Source organism: Bos indicus x Bos taurus, chromosome 18 (assembly GCF_003369695.1).
Source record: "Bos indicus x Bos taurus breed Angus x Brahman F1 hybrid chromosome 18, Bos_hybrid_MaternalHap_v2.0, whole genome shotgun sequence".
NCBI classification, from domain to species: domain Eukaryota; kingdom Metazoa; phylum Chordata; class Mammalia; order Artiodactyla; family Bovidae; genus Bos; species Bos indicus x Bos taurus.
In genome coordinates this window covers 2,561,950-2,580,959 of record NC_040093.1, presented here as the reverse complement: position 1 = coordinate 2,580,959, position 19,010 = coordinate 2,561,950, and the positions used below count along the sequence as shown (strand labels likewise).

The 19,010-nt window shown below is 64.3% G+C and overlaps 2 protein-coding genes across 6 annotated transcripts; one reads left to right on the top strand and one right to left on the bottom strand.

Moving 5' to 3' along the window:
* The first annotated feature begins 242 nt into the window (after positions 1-242).
* LENG1 (leukocyte receptor cluster member 1) lies at positions 243-3,578 on the top strand. Its single transcript, XM_027514646.1, has 4 exons — positions 243-420; positions 1,702-1,884; positions 2,492-2,757; positions 3,283-3,578. The coding sequence occupies exons 1-4, from the start codon at positions 289-291 to the stop codon at positions 3,494-3,496; spliced, it is 795 nt and encodes a 264-aa protein (XP_027370447.1). The 5' UTR covers positions 243-288; the 3' UTR covers positions 3,497-3,578.
* CNOT3 (CCR4-NOT transcription complex subunit 3) lies at positions 3,536-19,001 on the bottom strand. 5 transcript variants are annotated; one of them, XM_027514632.1, is made up of 18 exons: positions 18,730-19,001; positions 14,064-14,141; positions 13,891-13,958; positions 13,550-13,624; positions 13,311-13,400; positions 12,999-13,127; positions 12,820-12,915; positions 11,210-11,432; positions 10,997-11,130; positions 10,521-10,577; positions 8,467-8,827; positions 8,263-8,386; positions 7,506-7,704; positions 6,074-6,173; positions 5,800-5,998; positions 5,594-5,726; positions 4,980-5,105; positions 3,536-3,857 (listed from the first exon to the last, which is right to left on the bottom strand). In XM_027514632.1, the coding sequence occupies exons 2-18, from the start codon at positions 14,086-14,088 to the stop codon at positions 3,759-3,761; spliced, it is 2,238 nt and encodes a 745-aa protein (XP_027370433.1). In that variant the 5' UTR covers positions 14,089-14,141; positions 18,730-19,001; the 3' UTR covers positions 3,536-3,758. The 5 variants fall into 5 exon arrangements, with proteins under 5 accessions (XP_027370433.1, XP_027370436.1, XP_027370434.1 ...); XM_027514635.1 differs by having other exon boundaries at positions 11,210-11,429; XM_027514633.1 differs by having other exon boundaries at positions 14,064-14,138.
* Between the last annotated feature and the right edge of the window lie 9 nt (positions 19,002-19,010).

Here is a 19,010-nt window from a genome sequence, read left to right as displayed (position 1 = left end):
ACTGCGCCAGCCAATCAGCGGCTGCGTTCAGGAGCCTCGGGGCGGGGACACATGATTGAGTCAGAGTCTTGGGGAGCGGCGGTCGCTAGGCGACGCCACGCGCGATTCCCTGAGACGGGAGACGTGGGCCCTGCGGCCAGTCACCTCTCGCTACAGCCCTCGGGGGGGCGTGTCAGGCAGCGCAGAGCCAATCCGTGGCCGAGGAAGGAGCAACGGGGCGGAGCCTGCCTCTCGCCAATTGGAAGTGCCAGGAGGTGGGCCTGTCGGTCTGCGGACGGCTGAGGCGCCATGAATATTTTACCCAAGAAGAGCTGGCACGTCCGGAACAAGGACAATGTCGCCCGCGTGCGGCGTGACGAGGCCCGAGCCCGTGAGGAGGAGAAAGAGCGTGAGCGGAGGGTGCTGCTCGCTCAGCAGGAGGTGAGCCGCCGGCCCGGGCAGACGCGGCGCCACGGCTCAGCGCGCAGGCGCCGGGAGCGGGGCGGCGCCGGGAGCGGGGCACCCTGGCGGACCTGGGGCCCGGCTCCCGGGAGGGGCCTGCGGGCCGTGCCGACACTCCCCTCGACCTCTCCTTGGTCCTCCTGGAGGGCCGGAGTAGGGGCTCGTGAATAATCGGAGCCCTGGGCAGTTCACGGAAGCTCGGGCCGCTTGTTAGTTTAGCTGTACACACACCCTGTGCAGTGAGCTCCTGCTGTCCCCTGGTGGCTCAGTCAGTAGAGTCTGCCTGCAGTGCGGGAGACCTGGGTTCGACCTCTTGGGTCGGGAAGATCCCTGGGTCGGGAAGATCCCCTGAAGGAGGAAGTGGCGATCCGCTCCAGTATTCTTGCCTGGAGAATCCCCTGGATGAAGGAGCCTGGTGGGCTACATACCGTGGGGTCGCGAGGAGTCGGAAACGACTGAGCGACTTCAGTTTCGCTTTTCGCTGTTGTTCATCCGGTGCAAAGCGCTTGATTTGCAGTCTCTCGAGCCCTGTTCGTTCTTAGCGGGGTGGTTATCTCCCTTCGGCTGAGAAGCGAGATGGCTTCAGAGGAGGGGACACAGCGAAGCGACAGTGGCACAAGCCAGTCCCGCTGCGCCGGGCGTGCCTTTTGCCTGCACCGCTGCGCACTAACGTGTAGGGTTCTCTATGCAACTCCTCACCTGTTTGGTTTACACCTAGCTTCCAGTCCTTTGACTAATCCGATCGTCAGCACTGGCTGGGAGGTAGTCAGGGTTTTTAAAGTTCACATTTATCGGACTTTCCTAGTGGTCCAGTGGCTTCCAATGCAGGGGGCCCAGATTCAGTCCTTGGTCAGAGAAATAGATTGCACGTGCTATAAAACTCAGATCTGCTGCAGCCAAAGTAGTATTTTTAAGTTCACGGTTATCAATAGAAATTGGAAATCGAATGGGCATAGTGACTTAGCTCCATTCCTAGATCAGATCATCTGCCCTAACAGATGTTTTGGCTGCCTTTAGAGCTGTTTTCATTGTGTCAAAGTGAAACCCCCTGGTTTACTGTTTGGAAGGTGGCTTACAAACCACGCCTTGCCTCATTGCTCCGCCCTCTCCCCAGGAAGGGTCAGGTGTCTCTTCTGGGTTCCCAGCACCCCTGCTCCCTTCCTTCGAGCCCTTAGCACTGCGGTGGTCGGCACCAGACTCAAGTCCCTTGGGTTAGAGCTAGGTTCTGAATGTTCTGCCTGTAACTTTTTTCCCCTCCAGGCCCGCACAGAATTCCTGCGGAAGAAAGCCAGGCATCAGAACTGGCTTCCTGCACTGGAAGCAGCAGAAGCGGGAGCCCCAGGCAGTTCTGGCCCTGTGGATCTGTTTCGGGAGCTGCTGGAAGAAGGGAAAGCGGTGACAAAAGGCAATAAAGAATACGAGGAAGAGAAGCGACAGGAGAAGGTAAGCTGGTCTTACCCTCTTCCTCTTCACGGGTGGAGCTGGGGGTGGGGGTGTGCCTTGCCCTCAGGTGTGACTACTGGAGTATTTAGGGAGATAGTGGGGATTAAACAAGCTAGAGAACTCAGAATAGTATTAGAACATAGCATGTAAGAGGTGTTGGTTACTGCCGGGTGCTAGGTAGACCCCCTCAGGTCTCTAACCTGATGTGCAAACCCTGAAGATGTTGGAGAGTGTTAAGCTTCTTAAAATGTAAATCAGCTGTCCCTCACCTGCCCTCAGGGGTTTCCCATCAGCCTGCCTCCCCGCCCTCCCCCTCAGTCACTGCTTTACCTGGCTGGCTTCTTCACGGTTTGTTATCTCCTCAGATGCTGCCTTGGAACCCTAACATAAGCAGTCCCCTCCTTCCTATGCTGTTTGTTGCTGAAGCTGCCCTTGTGCCCCACAGCAGGGGTGCCCTGGGGACTGGTCTGTGGAGTTCCAGCAGCTGGGGGAGTCGCCTCCTGACAGGCTCTGCTGGCTGAATGTCTGGTTCTGCCTCCGTGGGAACCCTGGCTCCCTAAGAGGGAACACACTTCCTGTTCTCACTTTCACATCTTGTCTCCCTCAGGAGAGGCAAGAGAAAGCCCTGGGCATCCTGACATACCTGGGCCAGAGTGCAGCGGAAGCCCAGACTCAGCCCCCTTGGTACCAGCTGCCCCCGAGGCAGGGCGGCCCCGCTTCTGGTCCTGGACCCGATGAGAGGATTAAGAGCCGCCTGGACCCACTGCGGGACATGCAGAAGCACTTGGGGAAGAAGAGAAAGCACAGCGGAGACAGTGGTGGTGGTCACAGCACAAAGGAAAAGGCGGCGCCTGAGAAACAACGACCCAAAGGGTAAGGAGCCTCCCTCGGCCAAGCAGGCACCACAGGAGCTCTGGTTGAGGCGGGGGCTCTGGGGTCTGCAAGGTCAGGCCCGTTTTTTAAACACCGTTGAACGTTTCCAGCCTTTTTCTGGGGTCTGCAGGGACTAGGTGATATTTATTACAAGGCCGCTGCTCCAGTGGCTGGTGGGCCATCTGCTCAGCTGCTTGCTCTCATTTATGCTGTATATGTTAGATCCTGGACAGCTCTGAGGTTCTGTTTCTGAGACCAGGGTTTGAGGAGCAGAGGTTCGAGTAAACAGGTGTGCTTGTGTTCCTAGGATGCCAGACCGCCGAGTGCAGGCTGGCACCCTGGCCAGTCTTCTTCCCACAGAGGAGGGGATGAGCCAGGCAGTGCACAAGGCCGCCCAGCCGAGGACTAGCGGAGGGGCACTGCCCGTTGAGGCGGCGAGGCCAGCTGCCGGGTCCCAGCATCAGACCCCTGCCCTCCGAGGGGCTGGGCCTCCAGCTTCCCACACTGAGTGTCCTCTCCCTGCAGGCCTCCGTCCCTGGAACAGCTGCGAGCGGACCGTCTGCGGCGGGAAGCGGCGGAGAGGGCGCGGGCAGAGGCCCTGCTGGCCCGGGTGGGCGGCACGGCGGCCCCGGAGGAGCAGCCCGAAGAGGTGGACGAGCGGCGGAGGCGGTACAACTCGCAGTTCAACCCCCAGCTGGCCCGGCGTCCCCGCCGGCAGGACCCACCCGTGGCTCCCTGACTCTCAAGGGGGGACAGGAGAGGCCGCGGCTGCCAGCCGTCATATAAAACTATTTATTCATAAATATTTTCCAAAATGAAAATAGGTTTACCAAAAAATGTCCCTCACTGGGGAGGGGAGGGGGCGGCCCTGGCCCGGGCCGGGCTGGGGGAGCCTCCCGGCCCCCCGCTGCCGGGGGCGGGGCTGCCGAGGCCAGGCGCCATCGGGCGCAGGGCCCTCACCTGGGCGGGGTCGCATGCGGGGAGGGGAGGCGGGGCCGGTGTCACTGGAGGTCCCGGTCCTCCAGGTAGCGGTACTCAAAGGTGAAGCCTTCCTTCTTCCGCTGGCCCCACTTCTCGTAGTCAAAGTAGATGTAGGTGCCCTGGCCGGGGGAGAAGGCGGTCAGTGAGGGCACGGGGCTCGGGGTCCGGCTGGAGGACAGAGGGCCGGTGCTCAGGGCCTGGCGGAGCCGGGCGCCGGCCCGCTGTGAGCACACGCCGCCTCCCTGCACCCTCACGAGGCTCTTCTCGGGCGGGCGGGAACGTGCTCGCCCCGTGGTGGAGCCGGGTCTGGCTCTGGGCGTGTGCGCCCAACTCCTGCCACTCCTTGCAATGGCTGTGTCTTTGGAGCACTGATTACTGCTGAGTGTGTGAGGCAAACCCTCGAGGCCGCGGAACAGGCTGGCGCCTGCGTCCAGGCATGCTGCCTGGACAGACGTTTTATTACAACGCGGTGGTGCGGGAACTTCTGAGGGGCTGACGCCTAGAAATACACTCCCTTAAAGAGGGTTACAGCTGAACGGGCAGGGGACAGGGCTGCAGTCAGTGTCCGAGAGACACCGTGGGGAGGGCGGGTTCTGAGTGAATGGTGGGCGTGCTTCAGAGAACCTGCCAGAACGCAAGGGAGTGTGTTCAGGACCCTGGCCTCTGCTAAAAGCCTGGAGGAAAAGCCGCTGTGGACACACCAGCTACAAGTGAAATGAAGTACAGCACAGCAGGACACTACACAGCAGGCACTGGTGCTTAACAGTGATCAACTCATTTAATCCTCACAACAGCTGCGCAAAGGGAGGTCCTGTCACCCCGTTTTTACAGATAAGGAGTGGAGACAGATGTTCACGTGAACCGTCCAGTCACCAGCTAGAGCTGGGTTCAAACCCAGGTGGTCTGGCTCAGTGAAGTGGAGGTTCTCGTTACTTATTAGAATGAGAAGACGTCTCCTTCCGTGTAGCCGAACCCCTGCCCTGCTGGGTGTGGGGAGCGTCGCGTGCGCCCTGATCTTGGGTGGGAGACACCGCATCCCCCACCCCCGGCTGGAGGCGAGGCAGGGGACAGCCTGCGTGGGGCTAGGAAGCTCCTCGGAGGAAGGCACCTCAGAGGCTGGCGCCCGTCTCTGGGCTGACCCACAGCCGAACAGGGTGGGGAGGAGGATGGCCGGGCGGGCCGCACTACGTGGACTCGGCCCGTGGGGACCAGGCCGACGGGGCGCGGGGAGGGGCCCTCACCTGCTCGAACTCGTCTGTGATGGTCTTGGGCTCCTCGTGCCTCTGGAACCACATCATGTACTTGGTGTGGAACCGCCAGGACTGCTTCTTCAGGGCCTTGGCTGCCAGGTACTGCGCCTTCGTGCCCTGGGGAGGGAAGGCGGGGCGCTCAGGGGTTGGGGCTGGGGCAGGGCGACAGGCTGACCCCAGGCCCCGCCACAGACCGAGCGGGGCTGGGGCACAGAACATAGCAGTGCAGCTCTGAAGGGCAAAGAGGCAGGAGGTGAAAAGTGCTTTCAGAAAAGCTTTGAGAAGGAAAAGTGACTGATCATGATGAGAGCCGAGAGCAGGCAGTTTAGAGACTTTCCCAGGGAGGGCTGAGGGCAGAGGTCACTGATGACTCACTGGGGTCACAGGGGGGACAACTCTGTGGCGGTCCCCAGGGAGGCCTGAGAAAGTGCCCACGGGCGCCAGGGCAGGCAGGCTCCCTGCTGTTGCCCTGGACAGGCCAGCCCCGACCTCGGCAGCCCTGACCCTCCTGCTGGAGCGGGGGCAGGGATGGGCTGGGGCAGCAGGGGGGCTGTGGTAGCCGCACCCACCTCATTCCTGCAGCCCGAGGGGGGACCCTGCTGTACCTCCAGATAGTAGAAGATGAAGAAGAGCGTCTCTGTGGACAGGCGCTGGTAGAACTCCACGGTGTCCGAGTGTGGGGGTGGCATCTGGTGGTGGTAGGGGGGCGTCGGACAAGGGTTCCGGGGTAGGTACTGCCTGTGGGGGACAAGGGGTCAGGGCCGGCCAAGGGCAGCGGGCCGCGGCCCCCTCGCTTGCCGCAGGCCCTCACCGGATACGCTCCGAGTCCGAGGGGTGGGGCATGTGGTGCCAGGCGGCCTCCTCCATGGCCTGCTGGTAGAGCTGCTCCTTGGTGAGGGGCACTGGGCCCAGTGGACACACGCCCAGCGACAGCGGGATGTTCACCTCCGACAGCTGCAGGGGGGGCTGGGCCGAGGCCGGGGGTGCCGACGTGCTGCTCAGGAGGATGTCTGCGGGGCGGCGGCAAGCGTGAGGCCACGGCGTGCAGCCCGCCTGGCAGGCCCACCCTAGCCCTGGCCACTCACCTCGCTCGGTCAGGTGCAGCGTGGGTACGGGGTCTTCGATGCCAGAGCTGATGGCCGCACGCTCCGCCATAGACTTCAGCGAGCTCAGGGGCTCGGGGGCCTGGGGAGGAAGTGTGGCTGAGGCCGGGGCCACGGGGAGGCCCTGGTCCTCGCGGTTGGCACGCCCGCCTCTCCGCTGGGGTTCAGCTGAGCCAAAGCCGTCTGCATAGGACAAGCTCCAGCAACACTGAGCGGCAGAGAGAAGACCCGGGCATGACCGAGCGTCCGCCGACCCGGGCGCCCAGCACGTGTGGACCCTGCTGCACAGTGCCACAGGGCACCCCCAAGCACCCCACGCTGCAGACGGTCAGCGCTGTGAAGCCCCACCGAGCGCCTGCTGCTCTGCGCGCCCGCACGCCAGAAGGGCCCGCTCACTGCCTGTTCCGGCCTGGCCGGCGAGGCACCAGGGCCCCCACTTGGCCCCTGCAGCTGTTCTGACCTCCTCACCCCATGCTGGCAGTGACGAGGCTCCGCCCTGCTGCTCGGGCTCCCTTACCCCACAGCGTGCTGCGCGCACAGGCCCCGCGGGGACCTTTCCACCCGCATCTCTCCTGTCATCTCTCTCCTCAAAACCTTTCTACCTGTCCCCATCGCTCACTCAGTAACCGGAAGAAACAAAACGTGGACCAGTGTCAGGAACCTCAAGACTCCTTTTTCTCCAGAGAAATAAACACACACATGGAGTTTCCTGTTCACTGTACCTCTCAAGCTTGGGTGCTTACTCTGAGCCAGAGACGGTTCTGAGAGCATCATGAGGCCTGTCCCAAAGAATCCCTCACACTGGAGGCGGGACTGTGAGCCCTTCTGTTTTCAGGTTGAAGGAAGGAAGGGGCAGGGGACAGTGCAGGGCTGGGTCTCCCGAGGAGCCGAGGGCAGACATGATGGCCCAGGAGGCCGCGCCTGGCCGCACTCACCCTGTCTGCTGAACCTGCCAGCCCCGGCCCCAGGCCCAGCCTGGATATGAGCCCCTCCCCTCACCCCGAGCCCTTGCTGCGGGTCTCCCCAGGTTAAGGCAGGTGTACCTGCATGGTCCACAGCCCCGCCCCCACAGCGTGTGCAGGGAAGGTGGGAAGTGAGTTCGGCCAGCACAAAGTGGCTCAGAGCAGACAAGTGTTTCCTGGAGTTAAGAGTTGTCTGTCTTCAAAGGGAAGAAAACAGTGAGCCCCGGACAGTGAGTTGCGTGAAACTACAGCCTCGTGGGGCGAGCTGGGGACAGACTGACGGTTGGAAGACAGGTGACAGTGGACACAGCGAGGCAAGGGTCCAGGGGACAGAGGCCGCGGCAGGGAGCAGCAGAGCAGCCGGAGCCGAGGTGATGGCGCAGGGGTGTGGGCAAGGAGCCGGGGGGCTCTGCCAGCTGGAGGAGGGACCCCGGGGTGAGGCGCAGGCCCACCTTGATCTCGGGTGCGGCGCTGAACTGCGGAGGCCCGTTCAGCAGGCTGCCAGCTGCCTTGGCCTCACTGAAGCTGGGCGTTGGGGAGCTGGGGGGGTTCACAGGGAGCGGCACCAGGAGGCTGGGTCCCCCTGCGTTGTTCCCTGAGCCTGGGGCCACACCCCCGGCACCCACTGGGGCTGTGGCACTGGGTTCCTTCCTGTGGAGGAGAACAGACGGGTGCAGGCTCAGAGAAGGGTCCCGGGTGGGACGGACAGGGAGACTCGGAGGTCAGGAAAGTCACAATGGGAGCGCGCACGGTGGTGCCGGCAGTGGGGTGCGGTCAGCCCAGGACAGGGGCGCTGCTTGAGAACACGCATCCTCAGGAGGCCGCCTCTGCAGTGGCCAGTGCAGGAGGGTGCGGCGAACGCCCACCCAGAGCCCAGGGAGGCACCTGGGGTCAGCCCGCATCCCCCACGAAGGGGAGCACGCTCTCGGGGCGTTCTCCTGGAAGGAGGACCCTGCGGGGGAGGGGGGCTGCCCTGAGACCTGGAGGAGTGCGGAGAAGAGGAGGGCAGAGACCTGCACTTGGAGAAATGGACGCGAACCCGTCCACGGAGCTGGGCCCTGGGGAGGACACGGGCCAAGGAGACGCAGAGCGCCCAGCAGTATGGGGCCCGGGGACAGCCCTGCTCGGATGGGGGCTTCTGGGGAGGGCCCGCTGGCACGGACAGGCACACATCTGTGCGATGGGGCCGTGGCAGGGCCGCACACTCACGCGGTGCTGGGGGGCGGGTTGTGGGGGCCGGGCGGGGGGCCCAGGGCCTGGCTGCCAGTGCTGCTGCCCCCGGTGCTGCTGAGCGCTGCCTCCGCCGGGCTGTCCGCCACCACCGAGCTGTAACCTGGCGTGCGAGAGGGGTCAACATTGGCCTCCACCACAGCCCCCCAGGGCCTCCCCCCACCCCCCGCCGCCCCCACTTACTGGTGGCACCGTTCTGCTTGCCGGCGCCCCCGCCTCCGCCGCTGTTGCCCCCGCCGCCACTTCCCGCCCCAGGCTGGGCGCTGGGGGGCCGGGGCTGGGCACTGGGGGGCCCACTGGGGGCCGGCGGGGCCACAGCCTGTGCGTAGGGGGCAGGGGTGCCTGCACTGTGGCTGGGCGCCGGGCTGGCCTTGGCGCCCAGAGCGCTCGCGGGGGCAGCCGCAGCTGGGGCCCCGTTGCTGCCAGGGGTGGCGCTCAGGGCAGAGGCGGCGGGCGGGGGGCCGGGCGGGTAGCTGGGCGGCACAGCCGGGGACTGAGGGTGCTGGCTGCTGTGGACGGGCTTGGAGCCGTTTTTGGCTGGAGACTGCAGGTGGGAGGGAGCAGAGGGTCAGGACCCGGGGGCCACCCGCACACCCTCCCTGCGACAAGGCCCACCCTCAGCACTGGCACTGCTACCCCGGCCCTTGCAGGGACCCTGTGGCTTCCAGCTCCACGCTGACAACACTTACGCGTGTCCAGCTGGCAGCCAGCCCACCACATCCTGCCTGGACAACCCCCTACGACGTCCCACAAGGATCTGAGACCCCATGTAATGATGGGGGGACACCCCCACGACATCCCACAGGGGCCTGAAACCCCATCTGATTATGGAGGGGACATCCCCAGCGACATCCCACAGGGGCCTGAAACCCCATCTGATTATGAAAGGAACGCCCCAATGACATCCCACAGGGCCCTGAAACCCCATCTGATTATGGAGGGGACATCCCCAGCGACATCCCACAGGGACCTGAGACCCCATCTGATGAGAGGGGGGACACCCCCATGATATCTCACAGGGGCCTGAGACCCCATCTGATGAGGGGACACCCCCACAACTTTCCACAGGGACCTGAGACCCCAACTAATGATGGGGGGACACCCCTACAACTTTCCACAGGGACCTGAGACTCCATCTAATGATGAGGATATACCCCCACAATGTCTCACAGGGACCTGAGACCCTATCTGATGAGGGGGGACACCCCCATGACGTCCCACAGGGACCTAAGCCCCCATCTGAAGACCTGGGGGGTGGGGGCGGGGGAATAGTGGGAACCACGAATGTCCTCAGAATGAAGTGGCTGAACCCAGCCTGTCGTGTCTAAACCCAGCCTGTCGTGTCTAAAAGCACAACAGGAATTCTGAATCAAAACTGTCACTAACATAACTTGGGAGGCTGCTGGTGACCCCCACGCCACAAAGTGGAGTCTGGAGCCCAGTGCCAAGCCCACCCCCACCCTGAGGCCCAGCTGCTGCTGCCCACACTCACGCCCCCGGGCAGCCGGCCCCACCGTCTCCAGGACTGCCCGCCGCCTCCCCCATTGCCCCGCTGCCTCCTGGGCCCTCGAGCCCACCGCACACCAAGCAGGACTCACTAGCTTGACTCTGTCTCCTTCCTGGCACCACGCTCGGTCAGCCCGTTTCACCCCAGCTTCACCACCCTGGCCTCAGCGTGCCCCTGGGGACCAGCCCTCCCAGGAACCCACACTCGCCCTCCCTAAGACCCCTTCGGGTGTGACAGGATCCCTACAGTGTGCCCCTGTCCAGGCAGAGGCAAGCAGAGCCCACCGGGCTTGTGAGGGGAGACCTGTGGCACACACGGCCAGCACGACCAAGGCCCAGAGCACCCCCAAGAAACGCAACCCGTGCGGTTCCCGACCTCTCATTGCTCAGGCTTGCTGAGCCCCTCAGCCCCCCGCCTGAGGTCCTGTACTCCGCGAGCCCAGCGTGCCTGGCCGGCTCCCCGCCATGTTTCCTAGCCCATCACGACGGGCCTGTTGCCCGCCGCCGCCTCACAGGGGGCTCCTCCTCTAATGCCCAGGGCTGCCACCTCTCCCTGGAACCACCCGCCGACCATGCCCTGCCGCTGCACAGACCTCCCAGGGAGCACCGCCGCCCGCCCAGCATGTCCCCAGAGCCCTGCACGAGGGCCCTGCTCAGGCCGCAGTGAGCCCCTGGGGAGGCATGAATGGGTGAGTGCTGGCCCATCAATGGCCAACCCCCAGCGCACCCACCTGGCTGACTTCACTGTCTGTCGAGCGGCCCCTCTTCTTGTCGTCTTCCGAGTTTTCCTGAGGTTTGAGAGGTGCGGTCAGAACCTGGGAGTCTCTGGGGCCTGACAGAGTCGCCTACCTCTGAACCCCCAGATCTGACGCCCACAGGCCGCTTCTGGCCCCAAAGCTGTTCAGGGCCCTGGGAGCTTCACCTCCAGGGAAACCTACCTAACCCTGCTCCCCGGGGCTCCTGTGTTCGGGGGCCAATACCCCCGCCAGCCTCTCAGGGACCCAGGAACCAGCTCTCCTTAGGGAGTCCCCACATCCCCCTCCCAGGGGTCCAGTGGCCCAGGCACGCCCCCACCCCCCACCGTGTTCCACACCCGGACCCACAGTGGCCCTGACCGCCCTGCTGGCGATCTACAGCCGAGGGCCCAGAGCCCAGACACGGGTCCCCAGCCCCGGAGCCTACGGGTGATGCGGCCCCCAGGCCTCACCGTGGTGCAGTTGGCCGGGCTGGGCGGGATGGGCGAGCTAGAGGTGGTCGAGGTGGGCGTGCTGCTGGACTGGTTGAAGATCTCGTCCTCCATGTGGCTGTGGCTGGGGGGGGAGGTGGCGACCAGCGCCTGTGCTGTGGGAGGGGGCAGGCGCGTCAGTGGGCAGCCCCCTCACCGGGCCCCGCTGCCCCCGCAGGCCCACGCCGCGCTCACGAATGTCCTCGAGGTCCAGGTCATCGTAGAGGAACTCGTTCTCCTCGAAGTCGGGGTCCTGGGACGAGTCCACATAGTACTCGACGTCGTCTTTGATCTTGCGGATGGCGTCCACCAGGATGGAGTCATTGTCCAGCATGCGCAGGATGGTCTCCAGCATACGCACATGGTAACGGTGCTTCTCGATGTGCCGCTTCAGGCCCTCGATCCGGTCCTGCTTCTGCTGGCGAGCCCGGGCCGGCTCAGGGGTGGCAGGGCCCTGGGCCCCCACAGAGCCTGGCCGCAGTCCCCGGGCCCCCACAGCCCTCCCGAGCCCGCCACCCCTCCCCCTACAGAGCCCACCCCTACAGAGCCTGCTGCAGTCCCCGGGCCCCCAGGCCCTTGATCCGGTCCTGCTTCTGCTGGCAAGCCCAGGTCCAGCTCAGTGGCGGCGGGGCCCCGGGCCCCCACAGAGCCTGGCCGCAGTCCCTGGGCCCCCCAGCCCTTCCAAGCCCACCACAGTCCCTGGGCCCCCAGGCCCTCGATCTGGTCCTGCTTCTGCTGGCGAGCCCGGGCCAGGCTCAGGGGCCGCGGGCCCTCCGGGCTCCTCCAGCCCTCCCAAGCCCGCAGGGGCAGCACGCGCCTCCCACCCCGAGATCAATGCCAGCGGCAGGGAGAGCCAGGGAGCCCACGGCTCCCTGCGACAGGCCCCATCCACCCACCCGCCTCTCTCAGTGGCAGCCCCTACCTGAGCCCACCTGCCCACTGCGTCCGCCCTCTGCAGCACACAATCTCCCTTGCTCCTCCTCGCTCTAACAGCAGTAATGGCCAACCCCGTTTGGGGGTGCGTACTGTTCACAACTGTAACCATCTTTGTCACCACCCTGACACTGCACCCTCGTCCATGTACCCCTAAGTCCGGATTCAGAGGCCTGCCGTAAAGCCCCATCGCCTTCAGGATTTGATGTCTCAGCTCCAGCTCCAATCCATCCACTCTGCAACGACCCTTCTCCCTCTGGCACCCGGCCGCCCCTGCGCCATCCTTCACCCTCCTCTGCACACAGACAGAGGCACCCCTGGAACGCAGACCCGGTGGTCCTGGCTCTCTGGGACTTGGGCCCTGGGCCCTGGCTTTGTTTCAAAGCACTCCTCTCCTCGGGCCAAACCAACCGTTCCTCCACGTCCCACTGTGCCCACACCTCCTGCCCTCCTCAGGTCCTGGGCCCTCGGTGGCTGGGAGGCCACAGCGGCAGCTCCCCAGTCTCCTGCCCTGGGGGCCTCAGGCTTCATGCTTACCCTCCACCCGAGCCGAACTCAGCATCTTCCCCCAAACTGCCCCTCCTGACAGCCCGCTGTTCACCCAGACGCCAGGCGGCACCCGTGGGATGGCCTTACCCTTCCCTACACCCCCAACCCTCGCCGTTCACGCTCCGCCCCCACCTGCCTCCGGAGCCCGGGCCCTGACTCCCACCCACCAGCCTGGCCCTGCCCCTGCCCTCTGCGCTCTGGGCCCCTGCCCCCCGCCCCCGTCCTCTGCGCTCCGGGCCCGACCCCTGCCCCCATCCCCTGCGCTCTAGGCCCCTGCCCCCGCCCTGGCCCCCGTCCCCCTGCGCTCTGGGCCCCCCACTCACATCCTTGTCACCCTTCTTCTTGCGCGTCTGCACCGACAGGGACTCCACTTCGCTCTCAAACTGGTCCACCTGCATGTTCAGGGTGTCGATGGTGTTCTGTGCGCAGAGGAAACAGTCAGCAGAGTCCTCACCCCACAGGGCTGGCCCCACTCGCTCAGCCCTCCTCTGCCCGGACGCACCGTGAGCCACTGGCCGACCTCCTCCTTCTCCTTCTGGGCGGGGTCCACCTTCTGCGCCAGGCCCAGGCCCTCCTTGCTGTAGGCTTTGGTCTTGGTCTCTCGCTCCACGACTTTGAACCGCTCCATTTGCTGTGGAGAGCGCCGTTGGCGGGGGTCCCGAAGGCGGGAGAGCAGCTGACTCAGGACTGGGGAGCGCACACTGGAGCCCCAGGGGCTGCTGCCTGCCTTCCCCCAGGCCCTTTTACTCAGGGCCTCTGGGGCCCCAGGACTCCTGCCACCCCCGCCTCTCAGGCACCAACCCCGGGCTCCTACCGTCTCAATGAGCTTGCGGTTGTCTATGAGCTGCCTCTTGTCCTTGATCTCGTTGGACGCTACCCATGTCTTGATCTGGTCCCTCAGCCGCTGGAGGAGGCAACAGCAAGACGGTCAGGCAGCCTCAGGGCGGCCTGGCCCCCAGCTCTCCAGCCCTCGGCTTCCCGGGACCCAGCAGTCCACGCTCCCTGTTCCCGCCGCCCTCAGGACACAGGAGTCCAGGCCCCCAGCCCCCTCACTTGAAGCTTCTTAATCTCCTTCTTTAGATCAGCCTCATACTTTTCTTTCTGGTTCGCGTTGGCTGCATTGTGGAGCTGCGGGACGGAGAGAATGCAGGCGTCAGTGCGGTTCTGGCTGCCCGACGGCCCTCTGCAGAGGAAGACTCCAGTCTCTCTGTGGGCCGGGAACTCTGGGGGACCCACCCCCCATGCCCACCAAGCCAACCCAGAGCGGCTTCTCTGAGGTCCTTAGCACCTGGACAGGCAGGCCCTCTCCCGGTCCACACTCAGGAGCTCCCCAACCTTGTCCTGTTTGCCCATCCCTGGAGGTGCACCTGGATTTTCAGGCCCAACCCTGGTACCTTCTGCCAAATATCTTCAAATTGCTCCACGCCCTCGGACACCTTCTTGAGGCAGCGGTCAATCTCACCTAGTGGGGAGGAAAGGAGACTGTGAGAGTCCTGCCGAGGCAGCAGGCGCCCAAAGAAGAGTTCTGAGGAGCAAGCGTGTGGCACGCCGGCGGGAAGCGTGGTACCTTGGAGTTTGCGCTTGTCCGCCATCTTCCCTGCCCTACAGACGCACTCTCTTCATACTCTCCTGAAGACGGACGCTGCTGGGAGAGAGTAAGAAAGAACACACGTTTACTCCCTGGCTGATGAGGGCCACGAACAAGGCCGGGACTGTAGGGTGCATGGATGGCGAAGGGGAAGAGGCAGTAGCTATCTGGTGATGGAGACCAGGCCCCGTTCTCCTCCTCTGGCCTTGACTGCCCAGAACAGGTCTGGCCCATGAGAAGACTTTAGAAGTTTCTGACCAAGGAAATAGATATACTTTTTTCACGCCTCTGACCCAGGAAGTGGAAAATTCCTAGGGCATGAAGCATCTTCTCCCACAGATGACACTCAAAAGGATTTCCTGGAGCAGGAAAATGGTACGTGGCCGAGTCAGGCTGACTGCTGGGGATGAGGCCCTAGACCCAGAGACCATGATTCCCCCAGAGGAGTCAAGCACACAAGTGACCAGAACCCTAACACAGGGAGAGATCACTCCCCAGACAAGTCAGGAGGCAGAAAATTTTGCATCCCACGGAGAGGAGTCGTATACCGTATACACACGGTGAAGTTGTGACGGGGGGCAAGCGTGGTAGGGGCAGACGAAAGGTGCCTACAACTGGGAAAACCAAACCCACCGACCCTTACAGAGGGCTGGACCCCAAGCAGAAGATGGCCTTCGACCTCTGATAAGTTTACTCCAGACGAGAATCCTGAAACCAAAGAAGATATTACTACTAACCTGTAGTGCCTAAACCAAAAAGGGTTAGAGGCGTGGGGCAGAGAGCACCAGCGGAGAGGATCAGGAGAGGTGAGAACTCCGACAGAGATGAGGGGGGGAAGGTAACCTCGGTGGAGGCGGGGCTACCTGCACCCACGCAGGAAGGAATTACACGTCAGATGCAGCGGTGGTGCAGACTCAGGGACACCTAAGCCTTCCAACAAAACTCCTCTACACAGAGATGGGCATCTCCAGCCTACAGGAAGTGACACGCAACCCAGAGGGGACTGAGATCACAGGGGAGCCACCAGAAGCTTTCCCTGGGAGGAACTGCCCCTCAGGACCCGACCCCAAGCCCAGGAGAGATGGCAAGCCTCAGAGAGGGAGGTCCCTGCAGAGATGGGGAGCGCACCCCACAGGCCAAGGTGGGGAGCCCCCGAGCAGCCCCAACTGCCCAGGCAGAAAGAGCAGGCCGAGGAGGACTAGGAGCCTCGACCCAGAGAGAAGTCATGCCAAGAGTGCCCCCACCGTGGAGAAGGAGAAGGGAGCCTCCGGAAGAGTCCTGTCCTCCAGAACTTTGCACGGGGACAGGAACATCCTGTATCTTATGCTGTCCGTGAACGTGGCGAGGGCAACACAGAACACAGCTATAGGTTTTGCTACCTAGTTGAGACTCCAATAAAATGTGCTAGCAGCCACCGGAGGGCCAGGGTCTTAGAGAGCACGCCTTCGAACCAGAAGCACCCCGGGACGGGCCCACCCTCCAGAGGCCCCCACTCTGGGGATGCCAACCTCTGATGGGGGCGGGGGTGCAGGGCGGAAAGGGCCAAGTGAGAGGGACAGCTGCACCCTCAGCCAGGGCTGGCTGACACGCCAAGGTGGGGAACACGGAGCAACTCCAGCTCCAGGAAGGCGGGGCAGCCAGAAAAAGCACCGAGGATACAGTAGCACAGAGGGGCTCAAAGCAAGGTGAGGCAGCACCTGGGCCCAGGAGCTCACACCAGGGCCTGGATAGGCCATGAGGCATGCAGGGGTGAGTCTCAGCCAACACCCCGACGCTGGAGCGCCTCCTGCTGCCCGGGGGTGTGGGGGGCCAGGAGCGTCAGACAAGAGCGTCTGCTCCCCACCTCTGCCCCAGAAGCCCCACACGTGGGCAGGGACGGGCGCTCCAGCCCGGAGGGTTTACACCCCGAACAAGGCACTGCAGGCCTCAGGGAGGGAGGTCCTCACACAAAATGGGCCTGGGCACCCAGCCCAGGAGAGGAGTTCATACCCTCTGGAGGGGCAACAGACTGCGGCAGTAGAAGTCGTGAAGAAAGCAAGGTGCTGGGGCCAAGGAGAGCCTGAGCCCAGGAAGCGATCTTTCAGACAGCACCTCCAAGTGGGCAGGGCTGAGCCCGCGAGAAGACACCACCTGAGCTGGGGAAGGCAGCGGCTCCAGAGGAGGGCACGTATACCGGGTTGGGTGCTCACGCCCCAGGACGGGTCGGTACTTACAGGAGCTGAGAGCCTTGGCTGCGGAGGCACCATGCCCCCCTCCACCCTAAGAACCCCCACAGCAAGTGGGAAGCCTGTACCTCAGATCCGCAGGAAAGGCCTAGAAAGGGGGCTGGAGCCCGAGTCCTGAGGTAGAGAAGCCCTCCTCACAGAAGAGCCCTAGGCTGGGGGTGCTGCTGCTCTCAGAGGGGCCGCCAGGGAGCTCCGGGGCAGACAGGCATGGCAGGGGTCTCGGGGGAGACGTGCGGGTGCTCTCACCACCCCGAGTTGCAAACGGCACCCAGGACTCTGGAACCCTGGCCCAGGAGATGTAACCAAAACACTCCATCCAGGAGGAAGGCACATCCCCACGAGTCAGGAGCCTATTCTGGGGGTAGGGCGGTGAGCAGTGTGCCAGACCCACAGAAGCCAACGACCACTCGAGCGGGACTAAAACTCACACGGAAGAGCCCCCAAACTGTCACTTTGCGGGAGACCACTCTGCCGCACACACGCCACAGGAGCTGAAGCCTTAGTCCTGGAGAACCAATACCAAGCGGTCCCTAAATCTGGGGGCTGTCACAAGCTGTCGGGTGAGGCGCCCTGGCCTGCTGGGGAGTGGTACTGGAAGGCCTCCCTTAACCTGGGAGGCCACTGACACCAGGAGGCGGACACACCAGGTCCTGGAGTGGAGGGGGTCATCTCCCCACTGCAAGGCCCAGGACCAAGGTTAGGGGACTGGGAATCCCACCGTGGGGTCTTCCCCTCAAGTCTCGGGCATCTTACCCCCCACATCAAGGAAGCTGGGCCTCAGGAGAGGGCAGACACTGAGTCCTGCCCAGTGGGACATCACGAGCAGGGCGGAGGCATTGGCCCTGGGCACCAGCACCGGGAAGGGTCCTTAGTCCCATGGTGGGGGGCACACAGAAAGGCACAGACACCTCAAGTCCAACAGTGGCCAACGCCAACACCAACACAGACAGGAACCTACCCCTGGAGGAGGCAACACCGAGCAGTTCCTCATCCTGGGGAAAAAAGCCCCACTCCGGCCCCCAAACCCCACACCGCACAGTACAGGAAGCTCAGCCTGAAGAAACCTTACACTCCGAGGGGGCTCCAGCAGGGGGGTCTGGGCAGGCTTGAGCCCGGGTTCCACGACTGCTTACACCAAGAGCGTTCTTTAGAGCTGGGGAGCTTCCACAGCTGCAGTGAGGCGCCCGAGATGAACACCCAGGGGCTGGGGGCCTTGCCCCCTTGCAGGATCACACCCCAGTGGAGGGACTGATGTGAATGGAGGCAGAAGCCTCAGACGGAGGGAAGTAACAGCCGACACAGTGAGGGCAGTGGGGTGGGGAAGGAGCCAAAACAACCAGCACCAAAGGACAGGAGCAGCAACCGTGGGGAGGGGCTCGCCCCCGAGAGGACAGGCAGGGTCTGCTTAGAACAAGCGGTGCTGGCGCTGCCCGCCACCAGGAGATGGCTGACGCCGCGGGGAGAGCGGGAACTTGGGAGAGGCCCCCAAGAGAGGACCAGGTGCCCAAGACCCACAGGAGCTCAACAGTCCCACCAAGAAGACCCTGAGGCAGGAGTGACATCAAGAGGAAGTCCACACCCGGATCGGGCTGGGCAGAGTTCTGGATCCAGGAGACACAGCGTCCCAAAGAGCCAGGGACAGATACTCAAGAGTAAGAGCTGAGACACAAGTGGGCAACAGAGAGGAGAGTCGTGACACCCGCGGGAGGAAGGCCTGGGCCGAGGCCGTGCAAGCCTTAAAGGTGGGGTACTTGTCAAGCCCTAGACCTGGCGGACTTGTGACTACAGAGGCAGAAACTTGGGCTGAGACTCCAAGCTCTGGAGCTGGTGTCTTCACTCCAGGAGAACTGACACCCCCGACCCCTTCCCCAAAGAGAAGAGTGGCGCCCGCGGTGGGAGGGGAGTGGAGAAAAGGGGGAAGGGTGACCCCCTCTCCTCGTCCGGGTAACTCGCAGCCCCACACCCACGCGAAGGGGGCAGCCTCGCCCGGAGACCGCCCCCCCAGCACAGGGGCTGCAGCCGAGGGGTGGGGGGCAGGCACCTGAGCCCCGAGAGGGCGGGCACCTGCGGCCAGGGGCGCCTCCATCCTTCCAGCGAGGAGCCAATACCGACGCGGAGAGGGGCGGGCACCTCGCACCCTCACACCCCACGGGGGCCCGACGCGGAGGCCGCGCGGGGCCGGGGTCGTGGGAGGACCCCCGGGCGCCGCTGAGGGGCGTGGAGGAGGGGGGCGGGCGTGCGAGGGCCACGCACCGCCCGGCGGACGGCGAGCGCCGGGGCCGCGCGGGGGCGGGGGCGCCGCGCCGGCCATGTCGCGACAGGCGGCGGGGTCGCAGGGGCGGGAGGCGGCAGGGAAGGCGGCCGACGGCGCCGAGGGAGGAGGGGAAGGGGTCCGGCCCAGTCGAGCCTGACGCTCTCACCACAGGAGCTGGCGCCGCCGCTGAGGAGCGTATCGCGACAGGCGGGGGAGGCGAGCGCCCGCCGCCTTATTCTCGCGCCCCGGGCCCGGGCGCTATCGCGATAGCGGCGCGAAGCGGAAGTGGGGTGGGGGGAAGTGGGCCCGGGGTTGTTCTGACGACGGGGTCGGGGCTCAAGGGAGGCCGCGGCGTCTGCCGAAGGCTCCGCGGAAGCTGACCGGGCCCGGTCCAAGATGGCGGCGGCGGAGGAGGCCTCCCCTCCTCTCTTCTCGTCTCTGGCGCCG

Coding starts and splice junctions, on each gene's coding strand:
- LENG1 (XM_027514646.1), top strand. CDS start 289: ATGAATATTTTACCCAAGAAGAGCTGGCACGTCCGGAACAAGGACAAT. Junction 421..1,701: donor TGCTGCTCGCTCAGCAGGAG/GTGAGCCGCCGG, acceptor TTTCCCCTCCAG/GCCCGCACAGAATTCCTGCG. Junction 1,885..2,491: donor AAGAGAAGCGACAGGAGAAG/GTAAGCTGGTCT, acceptor TGTCTCCCTCAG/GAGAGGCAAGAGAAAGCCCT.
- CNOT3 (XM_027514631.1), bottom strand. CDS start 18,620: ATGGCCGGCGCGGCGCCCCCGCCCCCGCGCGGCCCCGGCGCTCGCCGT. Junction 13,128..13,310: donor ACCGCAAGCTCATTGAGACG/GTAGGAGCCCGG, acceptor CGCTCTCCACAG/CAAATGGAGCGGTTCAAAGT. Junction 3,858..4,979: donor TCACAGACGAGTTCGAGCAG/GTGAGGGCCCCT, acceptor TCCCCCGGCCAG/GGCACCTACATCTACTTTGA.